Source organism: Doryrhamphus excisus, chromosome 16 (assembly GCF_030265055.1).
Source record: "Doryrhamphus excisus isolate RoL2022-K1 chromosome 16, RoL_Dexc_1.0, whole genome shotgun sequence".
Classification (NCBI taxonomy): Eukaryota; Metazoa; Chordata; class Actinopteri; order Syngnathiformes; family Syngnathidae; genus Doryrhamphus; species Doryrhamphus excisus.
The window spans coordinates 7,642,410-7,665,053 of NC_080481.1; the positions used below are offsets into that span (position 1 = coordinate 7,642,410).

Genomic DNA, 22,644 nt, shown 5'->3' on the forward strand with positions numbered 1-22,644 from the left:
ATTGAGCACGGAGTCAACCAAACCCGTATTGAGAAATCTCCGCTCTGATTGGTGCAGAGGATAACGGAGACACCCACGTTGCAGCCAATCAGCGAGTGCACTGGCGCCTAGCCCAAGTCGGCGTGTCAAGTCTGCATGCCCAGTCGTCAGCGTGCTGCAGCATCTCAGTGTGCTGCGGTTGTTGATAGTTGATCTTTTCTGCTGATTTCTGGCCACTTTGACTTAACAGGTGAGTGAAAATCGACAAATTGCTGTTGCGTAGATAGAAACGTAACGCTAAAAGAAGGTGCTTTGCCTTATTTGATATCTGCTCGGTGGCTGATGCAACACCACCTGAGCGTTATTGTCATCTTTAAGCTAATTAGCTGAAAAGCAGTGAACTCAACCAGACCGTGCTCGCCTAGAAATTCCACGTTGATATCGGTATTGATAATTGATAATAATCATTTAATATTATTTATCATTATCGCCCGATGTCAATTTAGCATCTTTCTTTCGCAGTAGAGTGGACAGTTATAATTATCCAACAATTAGTACAAGTTATTGCCCTTTGGCAAGATTTGGGATCGAATGGTTAGATCATAGCTGCTTTAATGTGATGCTAGCTTCCAATAGCTGCGCAACGTCCGATTCTTTTAACCGGTTTCATGTTTACATTGTTGTCTTTGGTCTGCATTCCTGCGAGTTACAATTAGCCCATTTGTTATGGCCCAATGGGTGTCTGAGTGTTGCGCTCTTGTTTCTGCTGACTGTGCAGACAGGGATTGTAAAAGCCCAGATAATGGCACTTCCAAATGATTGCACATAGGACTGATAAAAACATGAAATAGCAGTTTTTTTTCCTCCTAACTATAACCACACCTGGTTCAGACATCAGATCTTAGTTCCATAAGGATAGGGCTCCATGCGGTTCCCACAGCAGATCAAGTTCCCAAAGCCTTTTGTCACACGTCAATCACCAGCAGAGCCAAATTAGCATCTTGGCCTGACATCTGATCTTAAAACAAATGAGCATTATTAATGAATAAGGAGTGGAGCTTGATAGCAGTGACGTGGCAAATATAGAATTAGCTAAACTAAGTAGTAATGTCTGAATGTTGTTGGGTTTTAATGATGCAAGAAGCATTCACAAGCATTTTTGCTCTTGATTTTATATAATGCAGTGTTGTTATACGACAATTGGACCAGTTTAAATCACTCGTTGTTACACAGTATTTCAAAAGCAAATATATATATCTGGAAAGGAAGTAAAAGCAGAATATGCCTGGGTGTAATTATTGTTTGCGACACAGCCTGAATTCTTCCAGAGTAGTTTCATTGTGCTTGTTTACGCTCAGCTGCTTGTTTTTATGCTCCAATGTTTCGCAAGACCCAAATGAGAACCAGGTGTTTTCGATGTATTCGGGGGTATGAGCCTGGTTTGGTGTTTAAATTTTATATCTTTGAAGTACAGTATGCTTGACATTTGAGGATGTGTCCATATGTAAAAGTAAACTGTATGTCTGCCATGGAGAACATTTAGCAATGAATGCCATATGGATCCGTTTCCACACAATTAAAAACCACAAAACCTCTCTGACCACTACACTAAAGTTAAGAGTTTCCTTAAACTTGTGCTCTATACTGTCCTGATCATAACTTTAAAACCAGTTGGAAAGAAATGTAAGTAGAGCCTCAAAATACAAGAAGAAGAAATGGGAGTGAGGCAAAAAATGTTGTGGCTAAGCAGTTTATTGCAAACAAGCACAGAGGTTGGACATGGTAAGGCAGTCATTTGACACTTCTCAAAAGATCCCCAGGGTTATGGAACAAAAAAAGTGCAAAAACGTCATCGCCCCGAGCTGGAGGGTCATATTGGCTTTCTGTCACTCAAATTAAGGGCGTTACTGATGCCGAGTTCAGTCCAATAACCATCAGACGGCATCTGCGTGATATGTTTTTTGAGAAAAAAAGCCTCATCTCCTTCAACGTCACCAAATTGCATGAGAGAACCAAATATGGGACATTGAATGCTGAAATTGTTGGCACACACAACTTTTATTTATTTAGCAGTCACAGTTTTTCAAAACCCGCCCCACTCGGTATGCACCATTTTTGATTATATTTGATAATCAAATAATTTTGATTGATTTGACGGAATATTTTGTTTTTGGGCTGTATAAACCAAATGAGTTTTCTGCTTTTTATTAATCAGCCGTAAAACATAGGTACGTTTCAACAAAATATCACTTAAAAAAGGGATAAAAAAGGCTTTTTGTGAAAAGTAGAACTTTTCAATTTGACACAAATGTAGTCATATAGCCATTTAACGATGCCACTACATAACAAAAAATTGTTTAACATGAAAATAAGCCTTTTTAAACAAATATAACACCTTGAACTATTTACAATATTCACATTTGCGACTGGACTGTGTGTGTTCACACGTGTGTATGCGTCAAAATTTCCCTTCAATGTGTAACTTCCTTCGTGCAACACAGTAGGATGCCTTTTCATGTCCTGGTTGCTGTGCAGCATATTTTCAATGGGAGGGATGTGAGTTCTTATAAAATGCACTTTAATATAATGCAGCTTTTTTTCAGCTTAAAACGGCACCAAACATGATCTCTTCTATTGTAGAGTTGCATCATCACTGTTAAAGATGATTAAAGATTATATTATTGCTTTTGTTTATTTGACTCATTCAGGAAGCATTTTTGCCTTCTCTGATGTCAGATCAACATTTGGAATCAAATTGATTGTTTCTTAAACATCAGTTAGAGCCAGCTCCAGCTGGCGGAACACAATATGCCTCTTAATGCCTTCTTTCTGGTTCTTCCCAAATAAGCCATGCCGTCAGTTCCCTTGTCCAAAGACAGCCCGGTCAAGACCCCCCTCTGCCCCCATGCTGCCAAGTTGCACCACCACACCAACGGTGACACCAAGCTGCGGGAGGGCTGGCTCCCGCTTAAGGCTGACATAGCAACTGCAGTGGAGGACACCGCAGAGCCGAACAGCGGCATTCAGAGGAAATGGATCCGACCCGATCTCCCCAGCCGCTGCAAGTGGAGCCTGGAGGCCTCACAGGCAGATTCGCCCCATGCTCATATCCCCAGGTGAGTGAGCACTGAGCAAAATAAAGCTGTGGTACATTGTAGTGTATGATTAACATGATGGATTTCTTTCTGCTGGACACACCTTGTTTGTCAACTTTCCCCTGGCAGAGCGGCGCCACCTACCATTCTTCCAAACATCCTCCACAGGATCGGTGACACTCCCATGGTGCGGATCAACAAGATCCCCAAAACCTTTGGACTCAAATGTGAAATATGTAAGTTGCCACACACATACCTCGTTCATTAAATGATAATACGTTGACAATTTGTTTTTCCACCATAATGTAGTGGCCAAGTGTGAGTTCTTCAATGCCGGAGGCAGTGTCAAAGACAGGATCAGTCTCCGCATGGTGGAGGATGCGGAGAGAGCGGGCACCCTCAAGCCGGGAGACACCATTATTGAGCCCACCTCTGGCAACACTGGTAATTACATGCTCATGTTTGCGTGCACGTTGCTATGAGAAAAGGTATTCTGATGGGTTGAAAGCAGCAGGCTCCTAAAAAGCTGACCCGTGTTGGCTCGTGTTAAGGTATCGGATTGGCCTTGGCCGCAGCGGTGAAAGGCTACCGCTGCATCATCGTCATGCCGGAAAAAATGAGCATGGAGAAGGTGAGTTGTACTTTGTCCCTTTTGGTCTTGTCCTCTGCACACCTGATACTCCTTCCACCTTCCACTTTCCGCAGGTGGACGTCCTGAGGGCACTCGGAGCCGAGATTGTGCGCACCCCGACCAGCGCTCGCTTCGATTCCCCGGAATCCCACGTGGGCGTTGCCTGGCGTCTGAAGAACGAGATCCCCAACTCTCACATCCTGGACCAGTACCGCAACCCGAGCAACCCTCTGGCTCACTATGACACCACAGCTGAGGAGATTCTGGAACAGTGCGATGGTACAGAACATCGCCATGATGATGGACGTCTCATTTGTCCTTTCGCGCTCACGAACCTCTGAGGTTCATGTTTGACATCTCTCTTTTTCTAACAGGTAAACTGGACATGCTGGTGGCAGGAGCCGGCACTGGAGGAACCATCACAGGAATTGCTCGCAAGCTAAAGGAACGTTGCCCCAATGTCAAGGTAAGCTGTCCCTTGATGACTGCAGGCGTTTTTGTTTGGAAGGCTAACCAATCTGACGAGGTCACATGACGTAAACATAACATTTCAATGGTGGCTACCTCTTCAAACAGTACTTTATCCAAAGCAGCTCATGGGAATGCGTACAGAGAAACTAAGTAGCTATCGGTGCCTCATTTGGCTGCTAAGTGAAAACAGACTGAGCCCTGTTTTGGTGCAAGTCACGTCTTGTAAGTCATGTAACGTCTTGTGAGTCATGCAACGTCCTGACAGTGGTACACGGAGTCTGACACTCTTTTTCTAACAGCGGTGCCCGGTTCCAACACAGCCCCTCCTCATTGTCCACCAATCACAGTGACAGACGGCGAGGTGTATTCACAAATACTGGAATTCTGAACGTCAGAATGCCAACAAGATGGCTGCCAGAATAATGTATCAATTATTGTCGCCATTTAAAGAGAAGAATGTAGATAAGGAAAATGTATTTTTTAAATTAAATCATCATCTTTTTTGTTTTTGATTTAATTTGACTTTAGTAATATTACGTATGGTAAGGCCCTTAATGTTTTGAGGTGATTGTTTACACATAACAATAAGATCCCAAGGATAAATTAGCCATTGAACTGCTGTCAGCTGGGATTAATCTGCATCATTTGGTGTGTAGATCGTGTGTGTCGACCCGTTAGGCTCTTGCCTCGCAGAGCCAGAAGAACTGAACAAGACGGATAAGACCCAGTATGAGGTGGAGGGCATCGGCTACGACTTCATCCCCACCGTGCTCGACAGATCAGTGAGTTGCTGTGTACTTTTCTTCTCTCATGCCCGTGTTTTAGTGATGGCAAAGAATGCCTTCATTTGATCTTTTCAGGTTGTTGATAGCTGGTACAAGTCCAACGACGAGGAGTCGTTCAACATGTCTCGTATGCTGATCAGGGACGAGGGCCTGCTGTGTGGTGAGAGCTCTCACCTGCCAAGTGGAAACATACCCAGAAATGTTATCTTATCTTGGCAGTAAAAGTGTTTTTGTGTTAAACAGGAGGGAGCTCTGGCACCGCCATGGCAGCCGCTGTCAATGTTGCCAAAGACTTGAAAGAGGGCCAGCGCTGTGTCGTCATCTTGCCAGACTCGGTCCGAAATTACATGTAAGAGATAGAAAGCATTATTTTTGATAATGGGAGGACATGTTTAAACCTGCTCTAATAGGGTTTTTGGAAATTGTACACTGGATATTAGGTTCCGATGTTGTTGTTGTTGTTGTTGTTGAATTCACTTAAAAATGTCCTGCAAGGTCCAAATTCCTGAGTGACAAATGGATGGTACAGAAGGGCTTCCTGAGCGAGGAGGACCTCATGGTGAAAAAACCTTGGTATGGGGAAGGTCACATCATTTCATATCGGAAGATAACATTTTTACTCAAATGTACACGGTATTGGTCTCTCGTTGGTCAGGTGGTGGAACCTCAACGTGCAAAGTCTGAACCTGTCCGCGCCTCTCACCGTCCTGCCGACTGTCAGCTGCCAGAGGACCATCAAAATCCTCAAAGAGAAGGGCTTCGACCAGGCGCCTGTGGTGGATGAGTCAGGGTGGGTGTCGTGGGTACCCCAGCCTGGGATCATTAGAAATGACTTCTGAATGCCTTTTATTTGTATTTTGGTCATTTAGTCATTTTAGCCATTTTTATGCTTGAACATGCTTAATTTAGACAAATTGGTAAAATTTGCTGAGATATGTAATTTTTGGACTAATTAGCTGTATTCAGGCTGCACGGTGTTCGAGTGGTTAGCGCGCAGACCTCACAGCTAGGAGACTAGGGTTCAATTCCACCCTCAGCCATCTCTGTGTGGAGTTTGCATGTTTTCCCCGTGCATGCGTGGGTTTTCTCCGGGTACTCCGGTTTCCTCCCACATTCCAAAAACATGCTAGGTTAATTGGCGACTCCAAATTGTCCATAGGTATGAATGTGAGTGTGAATGGTTGTTTGTCTATATGTGCCCTGTGATTGGCTGGCGACCAGTCCAAAGACATGGGATAGGCTCCAGCACCCCGCGAACCTCGTGAGGAAAAGCGGTAGAAAATGAATGAATGAAGCTGTATTCAACCACAAAACGGCATGATTTATTAATATATTGAAAAAAACAGGACAGAGCAAAGTGGTGAAGGATTCATGCATACCCATGGCGCTTGGGCCAAACTAATATCGTGGGATGACGAATGTATACTAAGTTACAGACAACATTTCATGTTAATTTAGTCTCAACAAAAGTAATTAAAAAAAATCTAATTAAATAATGACAAAACAATTTGGAAAGCTGCACATTTCTATGTGGCACAAACACCCCTACAAGAACAAAGTATGAAAAGATGGACTAATTGAATCTGTGACATTCTAAACTGGGCTCATTTGCGTGATGTGAGAGTAAAATATTCAAGGAAGCCTCATGACCCCACCCTAGCTTCACTAGTGTCTTATTTGCAAATTGCATATTTAAAAAGTAAAATGTAATAATTCCAGCCTGTGGACATATAGAGCCAGCAAGCTTCCATCAGCAGAAAAAGGGATGTCGATATATCTCATTTTTACGTCAATATGGCTAAATATTTGCCATGCTGTGCATGTGTGTGTGTTTGCAGGTTAATCCTGGGCATGGTGACTTTGGGGAACATGCTGGCCTCCATTCTTGCTGGGAAGATCAAGCTGTCAGATCCGGTCAACAAAGTGCTCTACAAGCAGTTCAAGCAGGTCAGACGCAACAATTGTTTGTTCAAGAGTCATCAGAATCATTGAACAGGATCGATTTCAATTCATCACTTTTAGTCAGTCAGTCTGGAAAGGTTTTATTTGTTCACTCATTTACGCCAGCTTCCCCTAAAAGCATCTCCATGTCTCATCATTTCAGATTCGTCTGCTAGATAATTTGGGAAAGTTGTCCCGCATTCTGGAAACGGATCACTTTGCCTTGGTGGTTCATGAGCAGATCCAATGTAAGTTGTCTGGAAAAAGTCTCTCTGAATGAACTACTTAACACCAGTGTCGTGTGATATTGAGTCAATATTTATTTTGCCATCAGCCTTATTTGTATAGAGGACATTCATTCAAATGCATTTATAAATGGAGTATTGTTGTTGTCAAAAAACCTGTTTTATAAACGGAGGGAAGCAAAGCTGTGGGGAGGGCAGGCCCAAGATTGTATGTGGCCTACAGTGCATGCCCATATAAGGAAGCTCGGCTCTCTGTGATGTCACAGGGAGCGTTTAGAGCCATCCCAAACTTCTTTCGGGGCTCACTTCCAAATGCGCAAACCTCTTTATCTGAAACTTTGACATCATTGAACACAAGAATACAACATTCTAACAACATTTGTAGGTCAAAAGTGGAAAACACATAATAAGTCCCCTTTAAAAACATTGTTGTGCTGGATGCTCTGTGTAGTTGTGGACTCAATCCCCTGTTTCTCAGCATTGCACAGGACACTCTCCAGTCACTCATCAGCAATGTTGGGAGTAACAATGTCATTGTTTTCCAGCTGTTTTAAACGTCACAACACAGTTACTGTTGCCAGCAGTGATATGTGACTTAAGTCGCCATTGTTGGCTACTACTGCACAGGAAACTGAAAAGCAACAGGGGAAACACTGCCCCCTATGGTTTTGGTACAGGTCACAGCACTAAGGTGCTAAAGTGAAATGCTTTTACATATTTGAATATAAAAAAAAAAAAGACAACAAAATTTCTTCCATGCCTGCATACGCCACCATCATTAATGACTGTTTACAAGTAAAAGCAAAAAAAGAAGTGTTCTTCCACCCATTGTTCTTCCTTGGTGTGTTCTATTTGTGTCGCAGACTTGACAGACGGCTCTCCTAGTCTAAAGCAGATGGTCTTCGGGGTGGTGACTGCAGTCGACCTGCTCAACTTTGTCACCGGCCGTGAGCGGAGGGAGCGGTCTCTCTCCGAGTCGACGGACGAGCTGTGACTGTAAAAACACACCAGGCGCGATTGTAACATTTCTCCAGAGGCATAGTGTACGTACACCGATGTGCTCAGTTAATTTGTCTCAAATAAGTTTTTTTTTTAATTAGGATTCCTTTTTTCCCCATATAATTTTTGTTTTTGTGTACTTGAGTTGTTGCTGTAAAATGAAGCTATTTTAAAATTTGTTACGCCGCTCATGTAACCGGAGATAGAGCCATTTACTCTTTTAAACAATTAGCTGTTACAAAGTGAATCTCCTTTCCGCTACAAAACGAAGTACAAATGCAATGCAAATAGTATTGAGGCCTATTTTTGTTGTAGGATGAAGACCTTTGGTTTCAGAGTCCAAAATCAAGATGAAATGGGTTGACATTTATCTTAGGTGAAAAATATTTCAAGTTGCATTGTAAATTGCTGCTTGTGCTTTTAAGTATAATCGTATCAGAATGTGTATGGTGTTTCTTGCTTTCATCGCAGTGCCAGTTATTTGAAGTGATGGGGGGTGGGAAAAATGTTTTTTGTTTACTCATCTCACTGTAATAATGAATGTGTCTCTTTCAATAAAGATCCTGAACTGTATCACCTGCTTTAATGAATATTGGTCATCCGTTCTCCACAGTGAGATGCATTCATTATTTGTGGTGTAGTACAAAAATCAAGGTTAAAACAATGTAGTAAACACTCAACATTTTTTGGGCATTTTGACCATTTTGTATACTTTTATATGGGAGTTATGTTGTCAGTAGTTTATGGAACAAAATAAAGTTTTGCCCTCACAAAAACATAGCAGATAGGCTCTAGCATACCCCCGTGACTCCAAGCACAAGCATAAAAAATAGCGAAGCAAAAACTACTGCAGTGCCAATAATGACTGCAGGGGGCGCCCTACAAAATGAGAAACCCAGATTTGTTTGACGAAGCAAGATGACGCAATCACGACTGCATCCTAGCAACAGAAAAGGAGGCGCAGCAAAGCGAGAAGAAGCTAATGCTAAACGCCAGTTGCGCGTGAAATTTTCTGCCGTATCGCTATTGTACTTTTAAAAATCATAATCTTGCTTCATGGTGAATACAACTGAAATTCACAAGGTACCTGTGTGTAGCCTGTGTGTCGAAACTCAAACGAGTTTACCAAGAACTCGCCATCGCTTGTTTGAAGCGCTTTAGCGTTAGCTGTAGTTACCTAACGGTTTCCCACGATCATTCTAGATATGTATTCTTTTTGTGGTGATTTCCACTACATTAACGGTCGTCTCGTTTGGTGGAAACGATGTTAAACATCTTTAGAGCCGCAGATGTTTTCAGACCGTCGCCCATAATGTAGTGCATTGAGTCTGAACTACAGAATCCACAAGACGGGGCTGGATAGTGGTGGGACTCTGGAGGCTCGATGACCACTTGACTGCAGTCGTCCACACTTGGCCTGACATGTTTAGCCTGATGGCGAACTGCTGTAACTGGCTCAAACGCTGGCGAGAGCCCGCAAGGTAAGTCATTTTACAATATAAAAGTTGTAGAAATTAGTGTCACAACAAGGAAACTGTCTGGAAAACATTTTCACCAGGGGTTTACGACAACAGATTGTACAAAAATATTTATTTTTTTTACAATTACAAGTTGAATTGCATACATTTTTTATGTATACGCCCTCACATACACAAAAACAGTCACCCAGAAGGGACCGACAATTTGGTGCCATCGTGTGGTATTGAATCATAGGCTCGCTAGCACAACTTTAAGTGTGGTACATTCCTGTGAGGCATATATAAATGTTGATATTACAGAATGAGTTGGTGTTTGGCAGCTGCTTGACGGAATCTACTAGTATGAAGCTAGGCTGAAAAAATACACATGTAAGAGATAAGAAAATCAAATGAAAGAAGTCACTGGTGAGTTCAGCACTGTGGAACCTTGGTTAGTGTACACCACGGTTAGGCTGTTTTTGGTCAACGTTGAAAATGTACACCAAATGTAATTGCCACAAATTGTTGGAGAGATGCTTACGCTGCTAATGTCAGGGGATATAATGGTATTTTGGATACTTTGTAGGGGTGTATGCATACTTCTGGGCCTATGTTTATATACAGCGGTGTGAAAAAGTGACCCCTTCCTGATTGCTTTTTTTATGCAACCCCCCCAGCCAAAGCATAACTGTCAAACATCATGCCCAGCTCTAAATTTATTTAAGACCAAATGAGAAAGAAAGTAATTTTGGATCCATCAATCCTGAAAAAGTTATAAAGTTATTTCTAAAGCACTGGGACTCCAGTGAAACACAGTGAGAGCCATTATGCACAAGTGACAAGCAGGCGTTGCATGCTGGAAATGCCTCCAATGTGGCTGAATGACAACAATTCTGCAAAGATGAGTTGGCCAAAATTCCCCCACAGCGCTGTAAGAGACTCATTGAATGGTGTCACAAACTCTTGATTTTCTGTATGTATTGATGTCAGAAAATGACGTGTTGTCCAAATCATCACAGTTATCAGCAACATATTTAGCCGAAAGCAAGGTTTTAGTTGCCACAATTTTTTGTAAATTGAACATTTTATAGTTTATTGATTGAACATTGCAAAAAATAACTTTTGAGTCCACCTCAACTTTAAATTTGGACTCCCTTGTCAGGCTCAGAGAAGAGAGAGAGCATATGTTTGTGTCTCTATAACATTCTGATATTAGTATGAGCAGTTCATCTCAGAGTTGTGCTGTTTTTTGTTTTGATTTGTTTTGTTTTGGCTGATTATCCAGCAACCAGGTAGCACAAAACATTTGTGTCCAACCCACGTGGTACTGATGAGGCATCTGATCCTGTGGATTTACTTTGAAATCCTCATGTAATCCCACAGTCAGGTCTGTTCAGCAAGTCTCCTTTGACATGTTGCTGTGAGGGGCTTGCAAAGGAGAATACAAGAGGGTCAGGGTTCACGGCTGGTGGGTGCTCAGGATCTAACATTCCTGCGGGGTGACATCATCATGAGGCTGTTCTGATGAAAGGTAGCCTTCTCCGAAGGACTGTTCGATGGATTGTGCGCTTGATGTCATTTCTGTGCAAGTGTCCAAGTTAAGTATGTTGAAACGAGACAAAGGCGGTCAGTTTTTATGTGCTTACCATCACCTGGCATACTTCTGCTTTGCGCTAGTTGCTGTTACTTGTGCTAGTTACTTGTGCAGCAGCCAAGGCTAGCATATTAGAGCCTCAGACTACTCTTTGATTCAGTGCATATCAGTTCATGATCACTAGCAATGTGTTTAATTACAAATTCTGAATAGTTGCTTCTAGCGTGTGACAGTTGCTGACTCATTCAGTGATTGTGCTGTTTCCCTAATTGGCTTAACGGTGCTTTCCAATGTGACAATTAATTGGAAGTTGTTCTGAGCCAGCCTGACGAATTTGGACCATTTCTGTATTCATATTTATTTATTTCCTTACAGAAAAGTGACTCTGGTGATGGTGGGATTGGATAATGCAGGAAAGACCGCCACAGTACGGGGAATCCAAGGAGGTTTGTAACCGTGTACCCATTTTTTAATGTCCTAAGACATTGATTGTCAATTATTTTCTGTCATGCTAATTTGAAATATTATTGAGAAGCTGTAAGAAACCATTGTATGAGTTGCTGGCACAAGTAAAGTCACTAACAGACCTGCCACCCTGACTCTCACCCCCCATGCCACTTCACCCCCACTATTAAAGAAAGGACTGTCCTACAAGCTGCAAGTTTTACATTGCAAGTTGTGGCATTTTGTTCCTTTTAGAGAATCCTCAGGATGTTGCTCCAACGGTGGGTTTTTCTAAGGTTGACCTGAAGCAGGGCAAATTTGAGGTCACTATCTTCGATCTGGGCGGCGGGAAGAGGATTCGTGGCATATGGAAGAATTATTACTCAGAGTCGCACGGCGTGGTGTTTGTGGTGGACTCCAGCGACGTGCAGCGGATCCAGGAGACACGGGAAACCATGGCAGAAGTTTTGCAGCACCCACGCATCGCTGGGAAGCCTGTGCTAGTGTGAGTGGACACCATGTAATTACAGTAATCCCTCACCAAAAATATATATATTTGAATTAATAAATCATGCATGTTTTATAGTTGTTTTTTTGCGTAATTAAGCGAATTACAAATTAATAACTAATTTGCGACCAAAGATGTATTGATCTGTTTTTTGCCCCATCCTGAAAGCCCAATTCCAAAGATATCTATTTGTTTTTTGCGCGCTAGGCAAAAAGGTTATGACACAAGTGCACACTAGAAGAGATCATGTTTACTGCAGTTGTATGCTGAAGGTGGCAGAATGCATTTTATAAGTGCATCTTACCCATGTAATAATAGCTCTGCAGCAGGCAGGAAGTGGAAAGGTAGTTTAGCGTGCACAAGGTTACGCATTGCACACACGTGCAAATGTGTGCACACGCAATTCAGTTCCAAATGGGAAAATTGTAAATAGTTCATGGTGGTGTTGATAAATTGTTATTTTGAAGTAAAACAACTATTGTGTTATGTTGTGGTATCATTGCTTAGACGTTTTGGCTAAATTTGTGTCACAGTTACGCTTGAAATCTTTTCACGAAAAACCCCCATTTTTTGTTGCGAACTTACCTATGTTCTACTACTGATGACCAAAGAACGGAAAAATCTTTCTTTTTGTATGTTGTGGTTTCTCTAGGCTTAGAACACAATATTCCACTAAAATGGCCGGTACTGAAGGGGATGTCTTTTGAAAAATGTCTGGGTTTTAATGGCTTATTTTCGGCTATTATCGCTCATATATTGGGTCATAGTGTAAAGGCGACACTCAGGGTGTTATTTCCTGATATTAAAAAGTGTCGTGAGAAGCTCATAAACGGGTTTTCTGTGCTGTAACTGCACAACTATTCCATTAGAAATAAAGAATACAAAGAATTAATTTATCACCGTTGGGTCTGGAAGCAACTAACCAGGATAAATGAGGGATTACTGTATATAAATTTAGAAATTGTAATTCTTGAAATATGGTTTGTTATGTAACTTTGTAGGTAGTACATACTGATGAAGTCTTGTGTCTGCTTCCAGACTTGCCAACAAACAAGATCAGGAGGGCGCTCTGGCTGAAGCAGACATAATTGAGAACCTATCTTTAGAGAAGCTTGTTAATGAGAACAAGTGTCTCTGTCAAATCGTAAGTGTGAACCTGGCATGTTGTTAGTGACATGTAGACTCTGTTGTAGTGCGAGCTCAGCCATTTATAGAAACAACAGCTGGCTCTGGTGATCATCCAAGCTTGCTTTAACTCGACAGTGCTAATGAAATACTTTATATCCCTTTTCCAGGAGCCGTGCTCTGCAGTCCTGGGTTACGGCAAGAAAGTTGACAAATCCATTAAAAGGGGCCTGAGCTGGCTGCTTAACAACATTGCCAAAGATTATGAGGCCATTACCGAGCGTGTGCAGCAGGACACCGCAGAGCAGCGTGCTCAGGAGGAGCAGGATAAGAAAGAAAGGGCTGAACGAGTACGGCGGATAAGAGAAGAGAGGTGAGGAGGGTGGTGGAGGCGGTAGGGTTAATTATATATGTATTGTGGACTTTTAGCACACCGGCCAAGGATAGAAGACAATCTCTGTCCTTGGTTGTTTCAACCACAGTATAATAACATAGTTTTTCACTGCTTGAGGGTGAACACTTGACCTCATTTGACCTGAGCATAGTTTTTTGGAACAAACATATGTATATCAAGATGCCAAAAAGGTTAATAACTTTTTTCTCTAGAGAGCGGCAAGAGAGGGAGGAGGCAGAACGCGAAGGCAGGCAGATCTGCGAAGAGGAGCCTGATGAAGAAAACATGCCTAACCCCTTCCAGCCCATAGAAAATGTCATACCTGAGGTGCTGCACTGCAAACCAAGCATTAAAACAACTTTGTGAATGCAATTGTGCTTAAAGTCCGGACCGATTTCTCTTTTATCCTCAAATAAATTCAGAGTGGAGATAAAGCAAATGGGCGCAGCAGGCAGCAAGAGCTGCAAGAGTGTATGACCGATAGCTTGAAAGCAGACGGAGACCAAGAGGAAGAGTTTGAGGAGGATAATCATGAAGACCAAGCCAGACAAACACCGGAAAACTCTACTTCAGGTAAATACTGTCATCAAACTTTTTTCATCTTTTGATGTATGGTTGGTACCATCTGCCAGTGTGCATTTCACTCATGCAGCAATTATCACTAGACTTAAAATATTGAGTGTGAAGATAAAGGCTGTTGGCATGTGTGAAGATCATCAGCAGTGGAAATGCGAGAGATTTTTGTTTTCATTTCCAAGTTATTGCGCCATATTTCATCACAGGCACCGCTACAGAGCAAAGCAAGAAAAAGGGGAGGAAATTGTACCTGAAGAGGAAGCACCGTGTGGACCCGCTGAAAACCGATGAGGGGCAAACAGAAAGCCCCATGCCTCCACCGCCTCCTGGTTAGTCCATCGAGTTTACACTATCAATTTGATTTCCATGGCCTCTTCACACCAAATAATTTCATTGACTAAATCAAATAAGCTTGGAAGAAAGTGTTGCATGTTTAGACTGTAAAGTGTGTAGCATAGCAGGGATGCTCCAGTCGGTTTGCCACCGACCGATATCGGACGATTTCCACTCAAAAACAAGCGATCGGCAAAAGCAAGTTTGAATGATTAGTTTGTACAGTAAGCGTGTTTCATTTGACGATTTCATTTATGTTGGCGTTCCAATTAATACCTGGCACTGTGAGTGGAGGTTGGAAAATTAGGCTTTATTGGTGATTGTATGTATTTTTGTATTAGGTAGTGCTTCTTTTAGAGTTGGGACACCATGGAATTATTCTAGTCAGATCATGGACGCTTCATACTCAACATGCAGGATCAAAACTCAGTGCTGCTAAAGCTTTTTCTAAAATGGTGCATTCAGGTGCATCACGTAACTCTTAGGACACGAGTTGCTGAAGCATTCAGGGACATCAGGGGCATCACAGCAAAGGCACCCACACATGCACATGCAGGCCAAAGGTGGTGATATTTACAAAACCAAGCCACAACAATAAGACAATGTTAAAAAAATGTGTACTTACATTATACATCCATATAAAAGTCATCTTTGGACGGATACTGCTTCATCATGATTGTTAAATGTTCAATTTGCTATGAAATGAATTTGCAGACTTAAACCATAAGTGGACAAAAAAGTGAAGCCTAAGTCCATGATAAGTAGGATGATAACTTATATATTTATCGGTGCTCATGTCAAACCTTTTCCTAATGTCACCATGCAATATAGACATTTTTGACCCAGAATTATTGTAAAATGAATGATCATCAATATTTCAAGTTAATTAACATAATCATGTAAAATGTCTGAAGGGGTACGTGACTATAAAAAGTTTAGCAACTATGATGGTGTTGGCATCGGCCACTGATGGAGTATTGGTATGGCAACCCTGATGGGAGCATCCCTATAGCATAGTTGTCATCCTTCTCAGCATCTTTGAACCTGCAGCCATTAAGAAGGGTTGGCCACGTGTTTTCCCGACAGATTTTTCTACAGTATGTTCTGTTTTTTTTCCATTTTAGTTGGATGGGCCACACCTAAAGTTTCTAGGCTGCCAAAACTTGAGCCACTCTGCGACTCAAATCCCTCTGGTAAAGAAATGTGCCCCCGATAAAATCCATTGTTCATGTTTCATTCCTGGGTGGTTAGCATGTTGGCCACACAGACTGGAGATTGAATATCTGGCTTTGAATCTCTGCTTGGGCATTTATGTGTGGAGTTTGTATGTTTTCCCTGTGCGTGGGTTTTCTCTGGGTACTTCGGTTTCCTCCCACAGGCTGAAATCATAATATGTTAGCTTAATTAGAGACTCTAAATTGTCCATAGGTATGAATGTGAGTGTGAATGGTTGTTTGTGTATGTGCCCTGTGATTGACTGGCGACCAGTCCAGGGTATACCCCGCCTCTCGCCGGAAGTCAGCTGGGATAGGCTCCAGCATACCCCCGTGGCCGCAATGAGGATAAGTGGTAGAAAATAGATGGTTTTATACTTTTAACTCCCATTGTTTTCATCACTTGCTAGCAATGGTGATGTTCATTTTCTCTACCCATTCACTAATAGTGGGAAATATGTCCTCTTCAGAGTGTTAAACGTAGGATACATTATAGGCCAATTTTTAGTTTGGTCCTGCAGAGGAAACACTGAACTGTCCAAACTCACCAACAACCGCTTTGAGGTTGACAGTCTACCATCATCTTCCTGTCTTTGTATCCGCCCATTCATCCCATCTCCATGCAGCAGCTTCACGTTTGTGATCCTTGTCGCTGTTTGATTTGAGTGATGCATGGAGCTTTATTTCAGCATGCACTGGCCGTGTAATAACTAAGCCAAACCCTCTCTTTCGCTCTGCAGAGTTTTACAAGAAGCCACTCCCACCTGTTGCAAATAGGCCGCAGCCTAACAGCGACACTCATGATGTGGTTTTTTAACCTCATTTACTGATTGAGGCATCCCCAATCACGTCTCTCCCTTTTTGCTTTCTGTCTCAAGCAAGTGGAGTGTAAACAACCAAACACACAGAACCTGCAGCTTCTCCAGGAAAGAGCAGCTTGGGAGCACCTATGCGTGATATCGGAGATAAAGGAACACAGAAGTGGAATTCCTGTTCAGAGGCCCTTAAAACTGTGGTTTCACTGACTGAAAAAAATCTATTTGTTTACTATACAATTGTTTATTCATGTATCATATTGTTTTTACTATGTGATTAAAATACTGTATCCATGTTCACACTGTATGTGTGTATATATGTATATATATTTATTATTATTATCATACAATGTCTCCTGCAGCATTTGCATTATGATCTGAGCCACACACGCCGAGTTTCAGCCAATGAGAGCACAGGTTGAGAAACCACAACAGTGAAGACTTATTTTGACTTTTTGGATTTTGTTCAAAAAAATCTAAGTCAGTCCTTGCTTAGACCTTCTTTGTAGCTGCTCAGGGTTTAGAAACCTCCCATCGGCCCCTGGAGTGGTGCAGCAGTCACCTTCCAAACCTGCTGACCCAGCACCAGAGTCCCTTTGGAGAGTTGACTTTGCAAGCTGCAGATGTCAAGTGGTCCTGTTCTTGACGTCTTCACAGTAGCACCAAGGACTGCCTTTTGCCCACTCTCCTTGCTGTCCTCTGCAGCGACCTGTTCTGCAAGCTCTGGACTATCTTTGCCCTTCTTTTTCCTCAAGTGATCATTGATCAGCCCTGTCAATTTGTGCCCTGTTCAGTCTCCTCTAAATGTCCCTTGTCTTGGCTGCAGTTATCCAAGGGGCCATAACTGAAGCTGAACGTGGAAATTGCATAGCACAGAGTTGCCAATATCCTTGTCACTTCTCCAGGATCACCTGATCGTTGTCCCGGCCTTCTTAGTGGTATTGCCACCAGTTAGATTTTTCCAGACAAGTCGGTGTTGCCCATGCTTGTATGATTCTTGCATATCCTCTTGCATTTACGTTTTTACCCCAATTGACTCTTGTTTCCTCAGGAAAGGTTTATTGGTTTATTGCTAAATGTTATGCCAGTCTCGTCTCTTGAAAGAAGTAAGACTACTCAACACAGATAATAGTTCAGTGCAGTGGATATAGCTCAGTCAGGACTTGACTTTAGGGCCGGAAGGTCCCATTGTGGACCAAAGAAAGCAAATTTGGGGGGATTATAGAAGTATACTTAATATTGTTGATGTGCCTTTTGAGCAAGGCACTAAACCTCTCAACTGCTTATAACCCTTGTTTGAATGGGTTCTTTGTGAGGTTTCCAGAACAGTTAATGTATTTAATACAATTAAATGATTTGAAAAAAATCTCATACAACAGTTGCTGTCCTATGTACCTAATGTCTGGATCAACTCAACACAACAACCGTAAGAACAGACAATGGTTCCTCATGCGGATGCACTCAGTGTCTCATCTGCCTGGTTCCAATGATATTTCTACCTTTGACCTCATGGTATCTGGATATTTGATTCTTGTTTTTGGGGCTTAAAGTGTTGCTTGAAGGGTGAGCATGGATCTGAGCCCTTAAGGCCGTTGGAATCCCAAGTAAGCCTGCAGTTCCCCTTGGAGTTGATATTGAGGTGGCTGTCAGGGAATGATTCAGAACATTGACTTTAGGTTTCCTAAACCAGAGGATGCTTCTGCTGGGTTTCCCCACGGGGCTTGTCTACACTTGGGAGGAATTTGGTAAACGCTGCATGGCGAGTGAAGTTGCTGTGCAAAGAGATTTGATTTGGGTTCTCTTACAAGAGCTTGCGAATGTGGCGGTATGAGCAAAACATCAAATGTAGTGGACTTGGAAGTTGCTGCACGGTGAAAGAGTGGTTAAGCATGTTGGCCACACAGTCAGGAGATCAGGAAGACCTGGGTTTCCAAATTGTACATAGGTATGAATGCGAGCACGAATGATTGTATGTGTGCCTTGGAATTGGCTGGCAACCAGTCTGTGGTCTGAACTCGCCTCTCGCTCATGGTCAGCCGAAATAGGCTCCAGCAAACCCCTGCGCCCCTAATGAGGATACGCGGCATAGAAAATGGATGGAAGTTGCACCAAGGACTGCATGACACCATTTGTTCTGCCGCAGACGCTCGGATGCATGAACAACAACTACTGTATGTATCCTTTTATCTAATTGCTGTTCCATGTAGTGCAAGTTCATTTTCCGCCCATAGGCAAAGCCTTAAGCATTCAACATGGAGAATTATGAAAAGATGTGTTGTAGCTAATACTACACACTAAAACTGTGCAGACAGTATGCTGGAAGACTTGATGCAACAAGCAGTTGACGATCTGCTGCTGCTATGTCTTGTTGCCTGCAGAGGGCAATGCAGCCCCTGCAAACGCAGCCCACTATCAGCAGGAGCCGCTCTGTTGATAACTGCATTGGGACATCTCTGCGAATCATTGAATTCAAATGCACCAACCATATGTCACTTCAAACGCGTGTAGAAAATCAACAAGGACTTCCATCAGCACTTGGACTTGACCCATCCTCTTCCAACATTATTGAGTGCATATAAGCACAAAGCAAGGTCTGTGGAAACAAGCTTGTGTATGTTCGGTCAGCCATGTTCCTTCACAATACCTTCAGTCTGATAGAGCATCTTTAGAATGAATTAGTGGTGGATTATCAGAGAATGGAAGAAGAATGGTGAAAAGGAAGCTACCATAGCTGCAAAAGGTGGCCCGACTTCATATTAAATCTTATGGATTGTAAATGACCTTCATCAAAGTGTTAATGTGCACGTAAAGGAAGATGCCCCAATACTTTTGGCAATATATAAGAATATGCACTAGCCACTGTGAGTTGTAGATGCTTATTGATCTTGAGATTTTGAAACTACACCTCCAGTATTGGTGTGAGTGTAAAACAAATCTGCAAGGCAACTGTAACAAATCTTTACCTCCAAAACCACTCCAGTTAAAAGCCTGTTTCAGCGCCACTTGGAGTTGTTGCTGATCCAGGAGCCTACGCTCTTATCTAAAACAATGGAGCAAAGCACCAGATATTCTCTGCCTTTCGTCATTTCCCCCAACATCTCCTTAGTGTTTGGTACAAGCGCACCTGACGGGGACAATGGCTGATTTGATTGAGGTCATAAAAAGGTGGCAGTTAGCGAATGGCAGGAGATGCAGAGAGGCAGTAGAAAGAGGGAGATTAGGTGAGGCAATGGGAGATAAGGCATAATGAGATGTTTGCAGGAATGGTGTTATAGGAGTAAAAAGGCGGGGAGTGGAATTTCGGGACGAGCCAGATGAGATAAGGGTGAAAAAGTATGAGAGGAAAGTTACTGTGTCAGGCCCGGCTCAGCTGGCTTCAAACTGGAGCCACACGAGGAGGTAGGATGATGATGAACACAAAGTGTTGTAGCAAGGCTGCTGAGCAGGAGCTTCAAAACTCAGCCGTGCTGAATTTGAAAAGGGATGCACGATTCTGCAAAAAAATGCAAATCATTGTCTCGAATTATGCTAAAAATACATAGCATAGCATCCAAATAAAATAATGACATGCAAATAACATACCATACTGTATGAGTAACAGCATAGCATATAACATATACCACAATTTCCCATGTACGTATAAAATGCACTGGTGTTTAAGCCACACCCACTAAATTTAAAGAGAAAAACAGATATGAACATAAGTTGCAATGTACACATCATAAAAGTCAGTGAGGACCATTTGACAGGAGCCAATCATGAGCTATGAAAAAACTTATAACAAGCTTTTCAGCTCATCAGAAATGGCAGGAGGTCATGACTCCTGATCTGGTGTCGTCTTAGATAGAAGGCTAAAATGATCACACAGCAACTTAACACTCAAAGGTTCTCTAAGAAATATACAATACAAACTTAGTGAAAAACCTATTATTTGAATGTCTTCCCATTATGCATTATTCCCAGCAGAGCAGTTTATTGTCATTTAAGTGTTTCCGCCTGAACATTTCAGCAAGATGATCACCATCGTCTGTGTGATGGAAACAACTAACATCAACTGTAACTTTGTCACAACAGTTGACTCCTGTACCTCATTTGAGTGCCACTTTCAGCACGGGGAGAACCACGGTGCAGTGTGAATCCTTGACTAAAATGATTTGTTGTGATGCAGCTTGTAAAAAAAAAAAGTTAACTAAGTCACATTTTAATTTTGAAATTGCATGTTAGTGTGTATCAAGATCGCAATTCCCTTTTTTAACCCTTGGATGCATGAACTACCAATAGGTACTCATTCATGGGGTCAAAAATGAACCCAATTAGAGTCATGTGTTTTTGCAGCAAACTTAAGGAATTAATTTTTGTTTCAAAATTATTATTTTTATGATACATTTTATGTTTTACTTAGATTTTTGACGTTTAGTTATCACTTTTATTCATATTTTATCACAAAACAATCAACCAGGTATCAAATAATGTCAACTGTCTGTCAGACTATGGAGGACCAAGAGAGAATGAACATACCGTACAGAAGGTCCAGGGTCCATAACACCGTCCACACGCAAACGTCTTCTCACTGTGTGACCAACTACTTCTGGCTGTGATCATTGCACACAGGAATACTGCATTTCCAGCAGCAATTGGGAGCTTTGCCATCTTTGTTTCTTGGACATATTTGACATCTCTTTCTCATCTGCTGGCCCTGTCTGCTTCTCTCCTGTGGCTGGATTGCAGCTTTTGTCCCTCCACACTTTTCCCATGGCTTCAGTGATGTTGGTTCAGGTTACCTTCCTGTCGACTGTTCATGTGAGGAGTCACAAGCTCCTTTGAAAGCTCTGCGAGGAAGCAACACCTGTGTATAAATGAGGATGAGGGCACTGAGCCCTGAAAAATGAGTAGGAATTCAGAGTGGAAATATCTATCATTTTGTACCACAGCACCATGGGTCATCTCTGCATCTGGTACTTGCAGGTTTAGTTGCCAAGCATCTGATCCGCAGGATCTAAACCTTGAAGAATAACCACCACTCATGCATCTCAGGGTTAAATATTTCTTGTGCAGCCTAACATTTGAAAGATGACTGACGGGTGCGCACCTGGGCTGAAATGTCAGCTGTAATACTTTAATATCACCGGTGGGATGAGAGCATGGGATCGAAATGTTTGGTATTAGAAAACTCTGAATTTGGGACAGATGTTTGCCAACTAAGCTCATGATTTGCTGTCATTGGAAGTGAGATTGTTCTGCACTTGTAAGACGGGATGTGATTACTTGCCTGCACTGGACGCGATTATGTGGCATCAGGGGCCTCAAGCACTCTGAAGGCTAACCCTTGCTGTTTGAAAACATTTCTCCCAAGGGAAGTGGCACAAATAACACCTTGGTGAGCCCTAATATAGTCAGCAGTACATTTAACCTGCATCCTTTTAGATCAGGGGTCTCAAACTCAATTTACTTGGGGGCCACTGGAGCTCGGGTCTGGGTGAGACTGGGCCGCATTAGGTTTTCCAAACCCCCCCCCAAAAAACGCATTTATTAAAAACAAATTTTTTTTAAAACTCCGCTTTGGTTCCAATTTTCTACAAATATCTTACTTTTTATTTTCCTACACAAAATAAGATGAAAAATAAATAAACAAATCAAGAATAAAGAAAATCAATCAATCAGTAATAAATAAATAAATATAATAATAAAACGCCAAATAATAAAAACTTAAGAAACCACATATAGTTGGTGGGTAGACAAATTATTTTTTTCAGATTAAAATTAACAAAGCATTATTAGAGCCCTGTAGACATGACAAAACACGACTATAGTCACATTTATACTCTTTTTATTTACAACATATTGCGCAACTGCAGGGTCTTGAGACATATGCTAACTCGCAAACTAGAGAGCTAGCGACCTGAACGGTAGCCTTCAAGTTATTTCCTTTAAATAGCCAAAAACTTTCACACGGATAGGGAGGATAACTATTAACAGTTATTTAACCTTTAACATGAACATTAATCAAACGTAATATTTTTTTTCTGGGTACATGATAC

The 22,644-nt window shown here is 42.0% G+C and overlaps 2 protein-coding genes across 5 annotated transcripts; both read left to right on the top strand.

Moving 5' to 3' along the window:
• The first annotated feature begins 86 nt into the window (after nucleotides 1-86).
• Nucleotides 87-8,719, top strand: cbsa (cystathionine beta-synthase a). Its single transcript, XM_058051563.1, has 15 exons — nucleotides 87-229; nucleotides 2,828-3,095; nucleotides 3,204-3,310; nucleotides 3,384-3,518; nucleotides 3,626-3,705; nucleotides 3,780-3,984; nucleotides 4,080-4,171; nucleotides 4,833-4,958; nucleotides 5,037-5,121; nucleotides 5,205-5,310; nucleotides 5,457-5,534; nucleotides 5,617-5,751; nucleotides 6,800-6,908; nucleotides 7,066-7,150; nucleotides 8,011-8,719. The coding sequence occupies exons 2-15, from the start codon at nucleotides 2,830-2,832 to the stop codon at nucleotides 8,139-8,141; spliced, it is 1,740 nt and encodes a 579-aa protein (XP_057907546.1). The 5' UTR covers nucleotides 87-229; nucleotides 2,828-2,829; the 3' UTR covers nucleotides 8,142-8,719.
• A 346-nt stretch (nucleotides 8,720-9,065) lies between these two features.
• arl13b (ADP-ribosylation factor-like 13b) lies at nucleotides 9,066-16,911 on the top strand. 4 transcript variants are annotated; one of them, XM_058051565.1, is made up of 10 exons: nucleotides 9,066-9,627; nucleotides 11,573-11,643; nucleotides 11,897-12,146; nucleotides 13,188-13,293; nucleotides 13,445-13,647; nucleotides 13,881-13,995; nucleotides 14,091-14,241; nucleotides 14,451-14,573; nucleotides 15,702-15,770; nucleotides 16,532-16,911. In XM_058051565.1, the coding sequence occupies exons 1-10, from the start codon at nucleotides 9,569-9,571 to the stop codon at nucleotides 16,606-16,608; spliced, it is 1,224 nt and encodes a 407-aa protein (XP_057907548.1). In that variant the 5' UTR covers nucleotides 9,066-9,568; the 3' UTR covers nucleotides 16,609-16,911. The 4 variants fall into 4 exon arrangements, with proteins under 4 accessions (XP_057907548.1, XP_057907547.1, XP_057907549.1 ...); XM_058051564.1 differs by lacking the exon at nucleotides 9,066-9,627 and adding an exon at nucleotides 11,011-11,199 and having other exon boundaries at nucleotides 11,571-11,643; XM_058051566.1 differs by lacking the exon at nucleotides 9,066-9,627 and adding an exon at nucleotides 11,014-11,199 and having other exon boundaries at nucleotides 11,571-11,643; nucleotides 16,670-16,911.
• The last annotated feature ends 5,733 nt before the right edge of the window (nucleotides 16,912-22,644 follow it).

Coding starts and splice junctions, on each gene's coding strand:
- arl13b (XM_058051564.1), top strand. CDS start 11,128: ATGAAAGGTAGCCTTCTCCGAAGGACTGTTCGATGGATTGTGCGCTTG. Junction 13,294..13,444: donor ACAAGTGTCTCTGTCAAATC/GTAAGTGTGAAC, acceptor TCCCTTTTCCAG/GAGCCGTGCTCTGCAGTCCT. Junction 13,996..14,090: donor TAGAAAATGTCATACCTGAG/GTGCTGCACTGC, acceptor AAATAAATTCAG/AGTGGAGATAAAGCAAATGG.
- cbsa (XM_058051563.1), top strand. CDS start 2,830: ATGCCGTCAGTTCCCTTGTCCAAAGACAGCCCGGTCAAGACCCCCCTC. Junction 3,706..3,779: donor AAAAAATGAGCATGGAGAAG/GTGAGTTGTACT, acceptor CACTTTCCGCAG/GTGGACGTCCTGAGGGCACT. Junction 4,172..4,832: donor AACGTTGCCCCAATGTCAAG/GTAAGCTGTCCC, acceptor TTTGGTGTGTAG/ATCGTGTGTGTCGACCCGTT.